Below are 17,792 nucleotides of genomic sequence, written 5' to 3'. Positions count from 1 at the left end.
AAAACAGCTGTATGTTTTAGAATGTATAAACTTTTTTATACTAAACAAAAGGAGAGATTTTTGAGGATTCTTTTTTTTAAATTAATTTATTAATTGTTTATTTTGTTTTGGTATTTTTTTGGCTGTGTTGGGTCTTCGTTGCCGTGCGCGGGCTTTCTCTAGCTGCGGTGAGCAGGGGCTACTCTTCATTGCGGTGCTCGGGCTTCTCATTGTCGTGGCTTCTCTTGTTGCCGAACACGGGCTTTAGGTGCGCGGGCTTCAGTAGTTGTGGCTTGCGGGCTCTAGAGCGCAGGCTCTGTAGTTGTAGCGCATGGGCTTAGTTGCTACACGGCATGTGGGATCTTCCCGGGCCAGGGCTCGAGCCCGTGTCCCCTGCACTGGCAGACGGATTCTTAACCACTGCGCCACCAGGGAAGCCCTGAGGGTTCATTTTAATTAATAAAAAAGGATTTTTAATTCACCCATTGTTTCTATGATAGAGTCCTTTCACAGAGACCTATTTGTCAGTTGCTCTTCTTGCAGACTATTTACAGACCTTGACTCCCCTAGTAGACAGAATTGAAATTCAAAATCTGTCACTTTTGTTAATTAAAGAGCAGTGTCCTCTGACACTTGACTTTAAAATATTTTTAGTTAAAACCAGTATAATCAGAACATAGAGTTTTAAATTTTAAGCTTTTACTACTCTTAAAATCAGTTGTGAGTAAGTGTGGACTCAGCTTATTGTTTCTAAACTTTGTATTTAGTCTTCCAATTTTCAAATAACAGATCTCTGTGTAAATTCTTATTTTTAATATGTTTATGGAGGTAGATGCCTTTAATATTAAGCACCTAAAACTAGTGTGATGTCTTACTTAAGCTAAAGATATTCCCTACAATCTGGTTATATTAGTCTCCCTTAAATAAAAGATTTCTGTCTTTTATTTATGAAGTAAAGCAAACTCTTAACCATTTGTCAAAATAATCAAAAGTTACAAATTAATGGAGTAAAAAAGTCAGTCTTTCTGCTTTGCTTTAGGTAAACTTAATATGTTTCTAAAAATTAACATAAACTTTGAATTGTTACAGTCAAATAATTCCCCACATGACTTGTATAGTACTTTCAAAGAAATTTTACCTTTATTTATGAACTTCAGCTTGCACTGACTAATCGTTGAGTTCAATTCTTTTATATATTTTTGCCCCCCTTTAATTAATGCTTATTAGATAAACAAGTAAAATACTTAACTAAAATTTACTTATCTTTAGTTTATGTGTTTATAAGTCAGAGTTGTCTCCTCAATGAAATTTTCTTAGTTCAAGCCGTAAAGCGCTATTAAGACTTCTAAAGCAGAATGGCATTCATTCGTAGCCATTGTGAGCATCGCATTATGAATGCTGATGCAGATTCTATTTCTGTTGAGTTTTCTAGTCACCATTTGTCTGGTTCTTGAAGATGACACTGCTGCTGCTGTTGCTCCCTATGAATACTTGAGAACAGTACGTGACCTGCAGTATCCCTATAGCGTGATGCTGTATTAGGTGTCTTTGACTGATGGTCAGCTCTTTGTTCTTTTTTTTCCCTCATTATCTGGATCACGCTCCCTTTTATTCCCATGCTCCCACATGCCTTCCGTGTCTCACGAAGACCAGCAGGTCTGGAGATGCTGACTCAGTGGAAATAGGCATTGTCTAGCTGTTACCCCCTTGACCTCGCTCTCCCCCCTTCTCCACTGCTACATCCCTAAGAAGCCTGTGAAACCAGTATAATTACAAACATATTACTCTCACATCAAATTCAAAGTGAAACTGAAATCCTGGAAAGTTCCCCAGATTATTTTTTCTTTATGATAGTTTGACATATAAATATACCATATGTAAGTTAAGAATTTAGTCCAGTTTTATTTACATTTTGAGACTATTCTAAATTAACTTTTCAAATCAACTTGTCTGATACCAGAGTTCAGAGAAATACCTTCGGTCAGTTGAAGGGCAAGAAGAGAAAAGGTACAGGAAAGTAGCTCTTTAGATAACGTGGTAGACTAGAAAAGTTGATGTGTTTTTCATATATAATCTGAATGTGTAAATCTGAGTATATATAACATTAAGGTTGCAAATTTGAGCATTTGTATCAGGAAGTAAAAATTGTAAATTCTTCCAATGTAACTTTTACTTGTTGCAGAGGCTCTATTTTGGAAAAGTCTAAAGAATGTGTCTTGATTTAAAAGTAATAAAATCCTCAGATAGTTTTTTTTTTTAAAAAATCCAAGCTATCTTGGAGTAAGTTTATGTCCCTATGAGAGATTTAACTTTTATCATTTTCATTGTTTCCCAGTTTAAATTTGTAGCCTTAATTATTACTTTAAATAGTAGGATTTTAAGTTTAATTTTCTCTGTTGTTCTTTTTTAACTGTGTTAGGGTTTTTTGTTTGTTTATTTACTAAAACATTTAAATTTCATAAAATGAAATCAAGGGCTGAGAACAATAAGAATGTGAGAAAATATAGAAGATTACAAAGAACTAACTAAGCTCACTGAAGTTGGGTGTGTTACCTATGTAGGATGCTTATGTCCATTCTTCATAAGGGTCAGTACTTTTTAATTTTCCTAAGCCATTGCTATTTAGTTCAGTATAAGGGAATATAGTCATGTTTTGATATGAATCAACATACTAGCAGTCAGAAACCATATTTACCACATCTCAGATATTTTAGAATGACATGAAATAGATATGTAAAACTCAGTGATATTTTCTTCCCCATTGTTGAGGAGAGGTGAATCTGGAATCAATAGAAAAAGTTGTCCCTGAAAATTCAAAACCTGGAAATATATTTATAGCATGGGTCAAGTGTTTCTGGGAGAGAAGAACAAATCCAGATGAAGCATTGCAAGTGAGCTCATATGGAATGCTTAAGGCTTGTGATTTAAATATATATATATACATGGCTGTCAATGCCTTAGGCCCATGGTAACAGCAGATAAATCACAATCATTCTTTAGTCACATAGGTCATATGCCTATTGAAGAGGATTAACTCAAGCAAAATTCACTTCTACACTGTTTGGTTTTATAATATTTGAGGGATCACAGCTGACTGGTGCCCTTTGAATCCCTGTTCTTTATAGATATCTTTGTTTCAGAATGGGCTAGCCAAATGTGATGTTCCTTGGACCTGAGAATCAGAACTCAGAAACTCTTCTTTACACACTATTAGGGTTATTAAAGCAGTTGCTTGGCAGTTCTTAATACTAATTCTGATAAATAATTTATGAGCTCAAAAATATAGCTCTAAAATCTTACCTCTTACCCTTCACATTGCCAATCAGAAATTTACATAGCTGTTCAGATCTCTTTTCCTTGATAGAACATAGACATAGGACATGGTTTAGTTAAAGTAAGTTGTATATACATGTAACTATCATGATTGTCCCTAATAAAGTTCTGTAATTCTGCTTGGTTTATTTGGGAGGTTGCTAAATGTGATTTACCCATATTCCCAACACATTTCACTCCATAGTACTTTGAAAAGAGGTTTCCTTCTTGTTTGGTTGCAAGGACCAAACCACTCCCCATGTGCCTCCAGTAAAGGAGATTTACTTTCAAGCCACACATGACACTAACAGAGATGGGAATCTCATGAGAGCAGATCTATAACTGGGCCTCACAGAGGAAGTATAGTAAGTAGTTTAGGAATTGGAAGAATCCAGTACATCTCTAAAGACTGAGTCATCATTTGCCCTCTCAGTCACAAGAGTTAGCTGATGCCCTCCTGCCAGTGTAGTTACTTAGTTCCTCTCTCTTTGATTCTCTACCTGCTAGCCGACTAGCTCATCCTCTCCTTAATGTTTTTATTTTTTGATCCTATTCATGTCTTCTCACTGGTATATTTTCTTACCTTTGGCTCTAAGCTTTGAGCTTCTCTTTGCTTACTTTGTGTCTCCTTTTCACCTTTCTTTCCCTTCACCAGCTTTCTAGTCTTCTTTCTGTGTCTCCTCTCCAGGTTCCAATGGGAGAGAGAAACTTTTCAGGCCAGTCAGTTGCCATTTCCCCCGTTGGAGTGAGCCTTACCTGCTTCTGACTCCTCTATAGATTGGCTTGGGTCAGGTGTCACCCCCATTTTCCATCAGTTTTAGAAGCTTGGTAGAGTGGACATGGAGGAGTGGTAGGACATAATTAGCACAGAAGACCAGAGCAGTTCTGGGGGCCTGCCTCAATCTGCTCATAAGTAAATCCAGTGCCATCATCCAATCCATAGACCAGTGGAACTGACTATCCAGTAGCATCACCTTCCTACAGAGTCACTCACAGGATGTTGCCCCTTGATGCTTATCTCTGTAGGACTCTGATTCTGTATTTAGGACTGGTTTTAGCTGCTCCGGGACCTTCTCACTTGGTTTTTGTAAGGAAGTTCTCTTTTCTTCCCTGTGCAACTAGAGCGGTTCTTTTCCCTTTTGTCACTTTCTTCATGCTCTGTACTCCTTCATCTTCATTAACCAATCCATTGAGCAGCAGTGAAGGGTAACTTGAAAAGCTAAGAAGGGATACAGAGAAGGGCTTGATTGTAGCTAAAACTAGCTGCCTAGAATAATTCTCTGCACTCAGAGGGATCTGATATTTTCTTTAGTTTGTTAGCTATGTGGAGCTTTGAAAACTGGAAAGATGGAAGAAGAAAAAAAGAAGACTGGGCTACAGGGAACAAGAGCAGTGAGCTAAGGGTGGGCGATGGAGTGGTCATTGCCCTATTCTTTCCACATTCCAGCTGGGTCAAGTAGGGAGGGGTGTAGAGCCTACAGAAGGGCTGAGTCGATGCCAAAGTTTTTCCACCACAAAGTGTAACAAGTGGCTGATTTGGGGGGAGACATGGCATGCACAAATGAGAGAGTGTGTGTGTTTATTTGTTGATTGGGGTGGATTATTTGCATCATTTTATTCTGTCGATGTATATAATTAAGAGTGTTCTGTATTTTTTAATAGTCTATCAAAGCCAGAAATCTTTCAGTGGAGTTACTGGAACCTTTAGTTTTAGCCGTGAACATTTTATCTTAAAATTAAACGTAATATTGCCTTAATTTCTTTCATTTATTAAATTCATTTTCTTATATTTTAATTTCATCAGCTTCCAATCACAAGACTATACAACCTCCTAGGGTAAGTTAAAATTTCTTAAATGAATTGGGTATGATCACTTGATGGTTTAGTCTGAGGAATGGTAATTGAGATATTGAACCCCATTGCTCTCTGTTTGGTGTGACATCAAATTAAGAGAACACTGAAGTCATTTCATGACCTTTGCATGGATAGATCCAATCTATTTTAAAACTTCTGTTTGGTCATTTACTAGCAATGGGATAGAATAAATGATACCTTAAGACTGTGCTGTCTTCTCACACCCAGAACTGAAAAGTTTGTGTGTAAGAATAATGGTCGTTATCTGCTGAAGGAAGCCGATTCCAATATATTGCCTCACCTGTTGGATCCATTTGATGTGCATATACAGAATGATATTTCAGGCTTAAAAATGAGGGAGAGAAGTTTATATTAAATTGATTTCATTAAAAATGATAATCTATAAAGTAAATGGAAATATGGCCGAAAAATAGCTGTTCTGAATTGATTCATTTCCCTCCTTCCCCCATTTTATAAGCATTTTTCTTCCTGCAAACTGTACTGTAGTTTTTACTATATCTTGGCTACCTTAATAAGCTACCTGAGAAAATTCCAAGAAAAGGAGCAAATTTAGGAGATAAACTGAGAGGGATAAATGAGGGGGGGTGAAAAAAACATTTATAGATAGAGACTCATCCTGATGACAAGCACAAGAGCTACTTTATGGAAATAAGATCTTGAAAGGGCTGTATTGTACTCACCTTCCTATAAAGGATTAATAATAGCTCTGTCTGGAATGCCAAAAGCAAGACTCCTGTCTGTGGCAGGAAGTGGAGATTACATATGCCCCTAAAGCTGATAAGCCTCAACAGATGTGCTTGAGAGGCGAGGGAAGTGGGGTTGCATCTTACCCCAGGTGTTCACTCTAAAAACATTGGTGCCGTAGCTACACTGGTCACAAACAGCCAGAAGTTTTAAAAGTGCCTCTGTTAGACATAATCCAGCCATTAGACCATTAAATCATAGCACTTTTTCTTTCCCTGTTACTGAGTTCAATTTGCGCGACTTGAAAATGGTTGTTTTGTTCTCATCTCTGGCTTAACTGTATTATTTATTATGTTGCTATCTGTGTTTGTGCTTCTCAGTTAGGATTTCTTGAACGGAGAGAGGCAGGGTGGGGTGGGAAATTCTGCATAAAAAAAGAATATTAAGAGAATAATTCAGTTATTATAAAACTAATAGCTAGACTTGGCAAGCTTTGCTTTTCTAACTAACTTCTATTGCTTTACTTTGGTTTTTGACTATATATGTTCACTGTTTGCCTATAGTTTAAATGTTAGCATATATAAATTTTAGTAGAAAAGGACATGAAATAAATTCTATTTTATGTAAATATATTTTAAATATTTTCCAGAAAGCTGTAGAGGAACCCCTTAATGGTATGTGGTTATTACAAATTTATAAATTCTTCTTGATCCATTACCAGTTCATAATAATTTGAACTGGCCCCCAAAGCAGTTAGAATGCCGTCTATGCCTTGGGAAGAATCTAGGTTTTTTTATTGCCTTAACCTCTCTTTTCTTGATTATTCATCAAGAATTAAGAGTATTGCTTTTGTAACATTTTCACCTCTGAGAAAAATGCACTGTTCTGTGTCTCTCCAGTAGTTGCTTGTACTAGCCAGGTGATATTTGGGTGAGGGGACTATTGCCTTTTTAATTGGCCAAGATGAAATGTAACACCCCCAGTAGAGAAGAATCTCAGTTAATTTCAATTTCTAATTATAAATTTCAGGAAGACACAGGTTGTCTTCTTGGAGTGAGACCAAAACATCTCACTTTCTTTCTCTCTAAATCTAGATCTGTATTCCCAACTTTGTGTCCCTTTGTGGAGCCTGTGGGTATGATCCACAGAAAGGCTTTGGTAATCAAATAATAACCTTAAAATTAATTTGGCTTTATAGCTGTGGAATAGTTGGCATGATATTACTGCATATTTGTTTGTCTAGAAATGATTTCTAATTGCGGAATCTTACTAACTGCTTGGCTTGTTACTAATTCTTAGCATTTAAAGAATCAAAAGGAATGATGAATGATGGTAAGTATAAAATGCACCCACAATTATAGGTGGGTTGAAATATGGACATTGAAAAGAAATAAAATTGCTTCTTGAAAGTATGGCTTTTTTTAAATAAAAGGGACACTGTCAAATCATAAAGGCCTACATTTCTTGGTTTCTAAAACTTCAATCTACTCTGTTAAAAGTTGCAAAACTAGTAATATAAAAGCTGTAGGGTGTCACTAATCAGACTCTTCAGTCTCATTGCTCACAACAAAGAGGAATTACTTCTTTTTTAAAAAAGGGATTTTTCAGATGCAATGTCTGGTGACTGTAACTTTAAAATGCTTTTTATACGACACTTAGATAATTTGGCACAAATCTTTATCATCTTGACAGAGTTTCTTTTGTGCTTCTGTTAGTGATTTTGTTGCATTTAACCCATGGAGACTTAATATCTCTGCTTTTCCAAGCAGGAACTGGGTTCTAACCTTTTGGGAAAGGATTTAAAAAGAGGGAGAGAAATGTTTAGTCACTTCAGCTCTTGGGAGGGGGGGGACTCTGGGCTAATAACTTCTAATTTTTATTGACTTTCAAAGACCTATATTTATTAGTTCTTAAAGATAAGTAAGTCTGAGATATTGAGTGCTGCAAGCATTCATTTTGATTTTACCTTAACATGTTCTGTTACTTTAGTTCTGTTAACATTTTAAAAACTATGTTTTCATTTTATCAAAACTTTCTTCATACCTTTGCTATTTACAATCATTCCTTGATCATGTGAATAGTCTGCTTCGTATTTTACTGTTTAAAGTCTGTGACCTGCCCTGCTCACCTCTACAGCGAAGTGCAGCATTTATCTCAAGAGGCTATATTCCCCTGAGTGTAATTAATTTTTGCGTAAGATTAAAAACACGCTGACTGTGTCTAGTGGACTAAGTTTAAAACAATGCTTAGACTGTGTTCAGTAAGCAGTCACAGAATGATCCCACTTTAGTAATTTTGTGTCACAGCCTTTATTACAAAAAATGCATGCTCTACTAACCACTGCCCTCCTAAAAAAAACCATGATTAGCAGGAATACATTAAATGGCATTTAAAAAAGAACTGGTACCTGAAAGTGTGGCATGGTTTGTCCGTGTTTGCATTCTGGTGTTTTATTTTTTAATTTCGTTGTTCTTTTTTCCTTTTCCTACTGTGGCGTCATTCCTCTGTAGTTGTATGAAAAAACTAAACACTTCTTCATTTTCAGAAAACGAGTAGAAGAACCTTGAGTGCCTCTTCCTTTGTTAGTTTCCTTTAAGATGTGACTTTTTTTGCACCATTGTATCAGGAGTTAGACAGCAGTTTTTGTGTGTTCATAACACATGAAATCTATAATGACCTTTGAAATTCCCTTAATTTTGCTAATTTTTAGCTGTTCAGAATTTGTGGGTTTTTCCCAAATGTCTGTGGTGGGTTCTTCCTACTAACAGTGCACGATGCCCATAGCGTAACTGCCTTGTTGGTGAGTGAGGTTCCAGGTACCCTCTTGGGACCACAGTCCCATTTCCTCTTTCACTTATACCTAATCACATGTTTAATTCTCCTACCTTAAACGAATGGTGTCGATCTAAAGTGAAAGTGATAGAATGTTGTTCTAGGATAAATATCTTTTGCTTTGGAAGAATCGATGTCTCTTGGCTTCTCCGCCAACCCAGCAAACGGAGGTTATCAGATTTTGTTGATTTTTATTTCCATTTGGCATTGGCCTTTTACTTACTGCAACTAAAAAGGCTAATGATTTGCCCGGTTTATGTCTGTGACCTTTGCAAATCTAAGATTAAATAATTTTTCTTTATTTTTAGATACCATATATCTGAAACGATTTTCAAATTTTAAAATACATCAACTTGTTAAGGCATAGAAAATAGACATCATAGCAATTATATGTTCATTTTTCATTTTTCCAGAGTAACTGAAGTAAAATGATGGACTCTGATTTGGAGAGTAGTACGACATGAAAGAAATACACTTGTGTTTAAGCACCGTGGCCTTGATTCACTGTTTTGGAGAAGAAAACAGAAAAGTAACTGGTTTCCATCTATGGGAGAAAGTAAATAATTGACCTTTCAATGATTGTTACAGTTAAGTTTTTATTCAAAGCATTTTTAATTTAGTTAATAAAAGAATTATGATCTGTGTTGTGTGCCCAATTGATATCCAGTTTTCTGTTGTTATTTTTATTCGATTGGGGCAAAGTAGAGTGGGCAACTTCCAAGAATGATGCCTTTCAGATCCTGGGGCCTCTTGACTCTAGGTCACCAGTTTAAATTGGTCCAAGGTGAAAATTTCCTTACACTAACCTGGTTACCCAGAGCTTTCTATGAAAACAGTGGCTTCCGTCAAGCCTTAGAAAACTCAGGTTCACAGCCACTGTGGCAATTATGGTGTTAGCTGAATAATGGGTCTGCCACTTCCAGGTCAAGGGAATAACATTAAGCACGGACAGGAATTCAGTTGGGAACGTCTGTCTTGTAGGCTGCCTCCGTGGGACGTGATGCTGATGGGGATCATGGTCTTCATTCTTGGGGGTTGCCACTCACACATTGTTCCTTCAACGTACAGTGTACCAGACCCTTTCCAGATTGAGGGTGATTTTACTGATGGATGTTTCCTTCTTTTCTTCACACAACCCTTTACATCCTGTCTTGTCCTTCTGTTATTTGCTCCTGCTGCTGTATGAGATGTAGCACTTTTTCTCCTCTTTGAACATGGTCCAGTGACACGGTAGCATCACTGCAGAAAGGAGCCAGACTTATTCTCAGAGAACTATGTTCACACTTTTCAGCAGAAATAGCGATGGTTGTAACATATGTATTCCCTTCCTCGGATTTGAAGGCACAATCTACAGTGTTTCTTCGCTTCTTTTCTGATCTGGGGCATGAAAAACCAAGATTGAGATTTGAACTATGAGTCTTCTGCATGGCAACATAATGTGTGTCACCGTCAGGCCAATAGGCCAACCCTGAACGGGTGATTTTATTACTGTTGTATCTGTGTTGCATGATAAACACCCGTCATCTTCCTCCTGTAGTCCTGCCTCATATTCACCTTACTCTAAGATTGAAAAGTAAAACAAAACCCACGTTTCCTACCCCCATTAGGAGAAAATTAACATTCTGACAGTTGTGATCGCCTGGAGTACTTTTAGATTATTAGATTTTCTTCCCTTGTGGGTGTGTGTGTGTATGCGCTCATGTATAAGATAGGCACATGTATCTTCTGTATGGACGACAGTGGGGTACCTACAGGAGAGCAAATGTTAATTTCATGCTTTTAGTGAAAACATTTAAAAACAAAGATCTTTATTGGGTGGACTTATATTTGATGTGAATATTTGATCACTTAAAACTTTTAAAAATTCTAGGTAATTTGCCAAGCTTTTTGACTGCTCACCAGTGCCCTCTAAAAATACTAGTTATTCTTCCTGTTTGTGTAATAAGACATTCATATTTGTAGTTGCATTATTAATAGTTATTTCTTAGTCCACTGAATGTTCCCACGTGCCTCTTTTATGCCAAATTGCTTGTCATATTTTACGTTGGGACCAAGTGGTTTGCCCATGGCAAACCAAAATTTATAACCTGCTGATGCCTCAGAAAAGTGAACACACTATGAAGACAGCTCTTCTTGAAAAAAAAAGGAAAAGAAAAGTTCTTCCCTAATTGTGTTCCTGTCCAAAATATTATCATATGTAGAGGGAGCTGTATTCCTTTATACAAATTTGATGGCTCCCTCTACTCTTTTTCCTTCTGAAAATATTTATATTTCACTAATATTGTTTGTTACTTTAGAAATCAATTTTGATGAAAGGAGGGGAAAAGCAGTTGGACTTGAAAAAGATCCAAATTCCTATTCTCTATTAAGAAAAAGTCAGGTATGAAATCTTTATAGTAAACTTTTTTATGAACCAGAGTTGTACCTTTAATATGTAGTCAGCTCTCATTTATTTGGGGTTCAGTCTTGGGACTTATCCATCCTTTGTGTTCTCTTTAACACTGCCTGTCTTTTGAGGCATTCACTGCCCTAGACAACACACAGAGGTAGCAGGAGAAACGCCAGATGAAGTCAACCCTTGCTGTTCCTCGTCAGCTTCTCTGGAAAAGGGACCACAGCAGCAGGAGCCCTCTTACTTGGGCATCATTGGGCCAGTTCATTCTCTTTAAATTAGACTTATAATGGCAGTAAGTTTTCTGTCACACCAAATTAAAGTTGCTAACAATGTTTTGAACATCGTATATCTGTTCCCCCCCCATAATCTGCTTTTTCACTTAGTGATCCCAATTTTTGCCATCGACTCTTCCATCCAGTTTTATTTACTGTATGTTCTCAGAGTGACACCATTTGTCATTTTGGCAACAAACCTTTCCAACCTTTTCGGCCAAATCAAATTTCTTTCTCCTTCAAAACACCCTCCCACCCTTCCTCCCTGACTGGCTCTTCTTTGCGATCTGTGCCTATCTGTCCAGCTGCCTCTTTCATCTCTTACTTACCTTTCCTAGTACTTCACGTGTCTCTGCCTAGCTTTGTTGGGTTTTTGTCTTGCCTCTTGTTCAATTTAAAAATTCCTCCGTACATAGCAAGAGGCTTTTTTTTTTTTCCTTCCTTTCTCTTCCTGCAGTGTTTTACATACATTAGACGCTCATTCCGTAAGTTTGATGACTGAGAGCAGGCTGTATTTAGACTTCCCCATGTTTGTAAGAGGGTGAGCTAGAGAGTTTTCTTTTTAGACAAATTTCACATGCTCTGAAAACCTTAAAAGGTGATGATTTTTTTCACCTGGAAACCCCAGGTCCAATCTGTTAAAATTTCTGAGAATGTCAGAATGAAAATAATGGGGCTATCCCATAGTTGGGAGTATTGCTCTTTTCAGGATGCTGTAGTCAGTTTAGTAAGTGACCAACCAAATTGTGGTTTGAGTTATCATAAAGCTTAAAAAGTGGTGAGTTTGCTCCTCCTTCTCATTAATACGAATTAAGCTCTATATCAGCTAGATTTCTCTTGTCCTAACATGGGTATTCAAAAACAGACATCTGTGGTGTATGCATGGAATGGCATACCCCTTTATTTACCCGTTGGTGGAAACTAGAGAAATGATTGTTGGGCAACCCTTTATCTTTTTATTGTGTGTCATTTGATGGAGAGTTTGTTTAAAAACATTAGTTTTACATGTGTCATATTTTCAAAATCACTACCTGCCATCACCCACTGGGGTCCTTTGTTAAGTCATTTTCTGTGGCTAATAAGGATAATCCAGGTAACTTTTAAGAGATGAGCAGTGAACAGGAAGTTTTCCTGCCTTTGGCTTTTGACAGCTCTTACTTAACATTTAAGACCAGCTTTCCCATAAATTTAGCCTTTTGAAAAAAGAGCATTTGTAATAAACTTCTCTGTAAGGCAACATCAGTGGAATCTTAAAAGTATTGTTGTCAGGGTTGGTGAGAGAGGGAAGCATTTTTGTTTTTTATTAAACGGAGCATTATTTACAAAAAGCCATTGCTGAGAATTAGATCCCACACCGTATAAATATCCATTAACCATTCTAAAGAAAACTCCAGTGTTGCTATGTGCAAGTTCCTCTCTTGGGGGCTTTCTTCCATAGCAATTAAAGGTGTGCTATTTGTCAGCCATTTTTTGCAGTGATTTAAAGACCAAAGTTGTTTTACAGCTGTGTTACCGTTAAAGGTTTTTTTTATATGTATTAAATCAATTTATCACTGTTTGAAGCTTTGAATATCCGCAATCTTTGCCAAGATACTTTTTTATTTAAAAAACATAACTTTGTAAATATTACCCTGTAATATTATATATACTTAATAAAACATTTTAAGCTATTTTCGTTGGGCTTATTTCTCTTGCTGCTTCAGCAGACCACAGGCGCATTACTGAGAAATTTAGTTTATCAATGTATTTTCGAGTCCATATCCTAGGTAACAATGCAAAGGATGACTTAAAATATTAATTTATAAATTCTTTTTAAAAGTGTAACAATATCCAATAAGTAAACTTTTGATCAGAGCAAAGTTTTAATTAAAAGTTCTAAGCAAGTCCAATGCATTAACTTTCCCCCTGGTAGAGTGAAAGCATCACTTTTCTAGTCCTGGCTGTACTGCTGACTAGCAGAGGACCTCAGCAAGGCACTTACCTGCCTCTCAGTGTGCCTCCTTATCTGTAGAATGAGATAAGCCTCTTCGAGACTGAAATGTAAATTGAAATGGTTCTCCACTTTAATTGGTTACCAGTTAGGACTATTTTGATTGTAAATGAAAGTAAACCTAAATCGAAGAAAAGTGAGATTTATTGGCTAATACAACTGAAAATTTAGACGTACAGCTGGCTAGTGGGTCTCCAAGCAGTGTCCTCAGGATCAGCGTCTCTCCAGCTTTCAGCTTTAGCCTCTCTCCTTCCTGTTGCCTTCCTTCAGAGATTGCGTGTGATGGCAGAACGACTGACCGCAATCCCAGACCCACCTTCTCCTGAGTTCAGGGAGGGTAGAGGGGAGAAAAAAAGAGTGCCTCCCCCTTTCTGAACAGTCCCATCCGCCCCAGATTGCAGCTCGGTTCTCTGCCTGGGCCATGCACCTCTCGCTCAGCCACTGAGGCTAAGCATCTCTGACGCCCCGACTGGGCCAGCCTGAGCCGCATGTCTGTCTGGCCTGGAATGGAGTTGTGGGCTCCATCTGGGGCGGGGTTGGGGCACAGAGTGGGAGTTAACTGAAGCAAAATCAGGGGATTGTAACCAGATCGAGATGGCGTTAGATTTTAGGTACCTTCCTTGCAGGTATGTACTCGGATTCTGCATTGTATGTGTGATTGTAAACCATTTGAACAGAAAATAATATTTGGCAGCAAAGTACCACCTCATTCCCTACCTCATAGGCAATTCAATTTTTATGCATTTATGCGGACTTTTTTTCACTCTCAGCAGGAGTAACTAATGGAGTTCAGAAAGCATTTAATATGCTACCTCCTGCACGGAAAGCTGTTCTGTGTAGCACAGAACTGCACTCAACCTGATTCGAACTCCCACGGAGGTGTAGGCTTCCAGATGCAACTGGATTTCATTTTTGTGCAGCAACCTTTCCCACTCAAGGGCTCAAGTTTGACAGCTTTAGAAAATAATGGATTATGGTAACACCATCCACGTAGGACATGATTTCACCAGTAGCTCAGAGATTTCAGCACAATTTATAGTGTTTGGTGTTAGAAGCGAGACTGTGCCGGAACTCTACCCCCAGTGTTTAGTTTGAGTATTTAAGCTTCATGCTCAAGTACCCATCCATCAGATCAGAGGGAAATGAAGAGTATTTAACCCTAAGTTATGGATAATTGGATTGATTATTTAATGCCGAAGACAGCACTGCAGACTGCATAGAAGTGATCATGGATTTAATCACTAGAACTCCACTTATTCAGCAGTCATTTATTGATTTAGTCATTTGGCCGTAAGACAGCAGCTTTTCAGCTCTGTTAATAGTCACTTGTGGAAGACCAGGTATCTTTTCCCAATTTGGATGATGAGGAATGCTTGGTAAACAGTCCAATTTGGGGCTTCCCTGGTGGCGCAGTGGTTGAGAATCTGCCTGCCAATGCAGGGGACACGGGTTCGAGCCCTGGTCTGGGAGGATCCCACATGCTGCGGAGCAACTAGGCCCGTGAGCCACAGCTACTGAGCCTGCGCATCTGGAGCCTGTGCTCCGCAAAAAGAGAGGCCGCGATAGTGAGAGGCCCGCGCACCGCAATGAAGAGTGGCCCCCGCTTGCCGCAACTAGAGAAAGCCCTCGCACAGAAACGAAGACCCAACACAGCCAAAAATATAAATAAATTTTAAAAAATGAAAATTAAAAAAAAAAAGTCCAATTTGGAGAGAAAATGATTTATAGTTCTGAAAACTGCCATCTGATGTCAATCTGGAGGTCAGATAGCAGGTGAGCTTGGCAGATTTACAAACCTGCAGCTGCTGTTCTCTTACAGATGTTGCAACACCATGGCATGGTACCAGGTGCTGGGATCCTCCTCTTAAAATACTCTTATTGGGACTTCCTTGGTGGTGCAGTGGTTAAGAATCTTCCTGCCAGGGCAGGGGACAAGGGTTGGTCTGGGAAGATCCCACATGCCGTAGAGCAACTAAGCCCGTGTGCCACAACTCCTGAGCCTGCACTCTAGATCCCACGAGCCACAACTACTGAGCCCGTGCGCCACCACTACTGAAGTCCACACCCCCTAGAGCCTGTGCTCCGCAACAAAAGATGCCACCGGAATGAGAAGCCCACGCACTGCAACAAAGCGTAGCTCCCCTCACCACAACTAGAGAAAGCCTGCGTGCAGCAACAAAGACCCAACACAGCCAAAAATAAATAAATTTATTTTTTAAAAATGCTCTTATTTAATCATAGACCTGCCTTCCAAAAAAGACAACTATCATATGCTTCCTGATTTTCTTTGCATTGCCTGCAAAATTCCTCAAGGTTAAACTGACAACATAAAATCTGGTGGACTTCCATTCTAAACAAACGGATTGTTTGCAAAGTTTAAGCATGTCTGTTTAAAACATGGATTATATCTTCCAAGGAAGCGCTCTACTTATTAATTTTTAAAATAAATGGTAATTAACTCTTCCGGTCAGTCCATAAAGACTTTCTGAGTCATTTTTATTAAAAGCATTGTTTGTTTGGGGGGTACTGTGGTTAGGCTGCATTATGGGTAAAGTGAACTTTTGTGTACATACCAATCATTGTGTAAATTCTGTGGGGAAATTTTTCTCTCATGCTCTCATGTTGAGGGCAAGTGGAAAGTATTGGAACCTTTGCTTTCCCCACTGCTACGCCTCTTTCGCAGCAGTTGTAGGAATAGCTGCCTCACCGCCTCAGGCGTGAGCCCTGGGCTGGAACACCTCCAACTCCACCTCCCAGGTAGCTTATTCTAGGGATGCTGCTCGCCTTCCAGGGAGTTTCCACCCCCAGCTCAACCAGACATTTTTTTAATGTAATGTTTGTAAGTCTCCTTGTAAGTCAGAGGATGCATATATTTGGTTATCTCAAGAAACCTTTCTTTATTGCAATGTTACCAGTTGTTCATTTCTCAGAGTTGAATTGGTAGGCATATATGTTGGATTTTTAAAACTTTAGCCTGAATTCAATAGAACCCATGTCTTTAGCTATATGCCTAGCTATAAACAGGGAGTGATTCTGGTAACAACTATTATTAAGTGGAACAGAAAATATTTCCCTGGGTCCTATGCAGGAATATATTTGAAAGCATCAACAACTATCAGTTCTCACTCCCATTCAAAGCAAGTTGTTAGAAAATTATAGAATCTTTCTTTATGCTTTAAGCTGATGGATGGATTGTGGGGCATTTAGTAATTGCCTTAAAATAATTGTGCTCGAAATTATACAAAACATTTTTTCAATTTTTTCAAAAGCTCACGTTTAGTAAAATTAAATGCTCTTTTTTTTTCCACTGTTGAATAGAAATATTTATTTATTTATTTATTTATTTATTTTTAACATCTTTATTGGAGTATAATTGCTTTACAATGGTGTGTTAGTTTCTGCTTTATAACAAAGTGAATCAGTTATACATATACATATGTTCCCATATCTCTTCCCTCTTGCGTCTCCCTCCCTCCCACCCTCCCTATCCCACCCCTCTAGGTGATCACAAAGCACCAAGCTGATCTCCCTGTGCTATGCGGCTGCTTCCCACTAGCCATCTATTTTATGTTTGGTAGTGTATATATGTCCATGCCACTCTCTCATTTTGTCACAGCTTACCCTTCCCCCTCCCCATATCCTCAAGTCCATTCTCTAGTAGGTCTGTGTCTTTATTCCCATCTTGCCACTAGGTTCTTCATGACCTTTTTCTTTTTTTTCTTAGATTCCATATATATGTGTTAGCATATGGTATTTGTTTTTCTCTTTCTGACTTACTTCACTGTGTATGACAGACTCTAGGTCCATCCACCTCACTACAAATAACTCAATTTCGTTTCTTTTTATGGCTGAGTAATATTCCATTGTATATATGTGCCACATCTTCTTTATCCATTCATCTGTTGAGGGACACTTAGGTTGCTTCCATGTCCTGGCTATTGTAAATAGAGCTACAATGAACATTGTGGTACATGACTCTTTTTGAATTATGGTTTTCTCAGGGTACGTGCCCAGTAGTGGGATTGCTGGGTCGTATGGTAGTTCTATTTTTAGTTTTTTAAGGAACCTCCATACTGTTTTCCATAGTGGCTGTACCAATTTACACCAACAGTGCAAGAGTGTTCCCTTTTCTCCACACCCTCTCCAGCATTTATTGTTTCTAGATTTTTTGATGATAGCCATTCTGACCGGTGTGAGATGATGGAACAGGATAGAAAGCCCAGAGATAAACCCACGCACATATGGTCACCTTATCTTTGATAAAGGAGGCAAGAATATACAGTGGAGAAAAGACAGCCTCTTCAATAAGTGGTGCTGGGAAAACTGGACAGCTACATGTAAAAGTATGAAATTAGAACACTCCTTAACACCATACACAAAAATAAACTCAAAATGGATTAAAGACCTAAATGTAAGGCCAGACACTATCAAACTCTTAGAGGAAAACATAGGC

The 17,792-nt window shown here is 38.2% G+C and overlaps 1 protein-coding gene across 2 annotated transcripts in view; it reads left to right on the top strand.

Annotated features, from left to right (window-relative positions):
* CD47 (CD47 molecule) overlaps positions 1-15,603 on the top strand; it is a 58,088-nt gene extending 42,485 nt beyond the window's left edge. The window contains exons 8-9 of one of the 2 annotated variants that reach the window (XM_061193048.1): positions 5,096-5,127; positions 9,096-9,342. In XM_061193048.1, the coding sequence (XP_061049031.1) occupies positions 5,096-5,127; positions 9,096-9,104 (41 nt within the window). In that variant the 3' untranslated portion in view covers positions 9,105-9,342. Of the gene's footprint in view, positions 1-5,095; positions 5,128-9,095; positions 9,343-15,158 lie in introns of those variants that run through there. The other variant, XM_061193047.1, reaches the window with a different exon arrangement.
* The last annotated feature ends 2,189 nt before the right edge of the window (positions 15,604-17,792 follow it).

The sequence above is a fragment of the Eubalaena glacialis genome, chromosome 6, assembly GCF_028564815.1.
Source record: "Eubalaena glacialis isolate mEubGla1 chromosome 6, mEubGla1.1.hap2.+ XY, whole genome shotgun sequence".
Classification (NCBI taxonomy): Eukaryota; Metazoa; Chordata; class Mammalia; order Artiodactyla; family Balaenidae; genus Eubalaena; species Eubalaena glacialis.
Note: the sequence above shows the minus strand (reverse complement) of the source record. Positions and strands in the feature narration are given on the sequence as shown.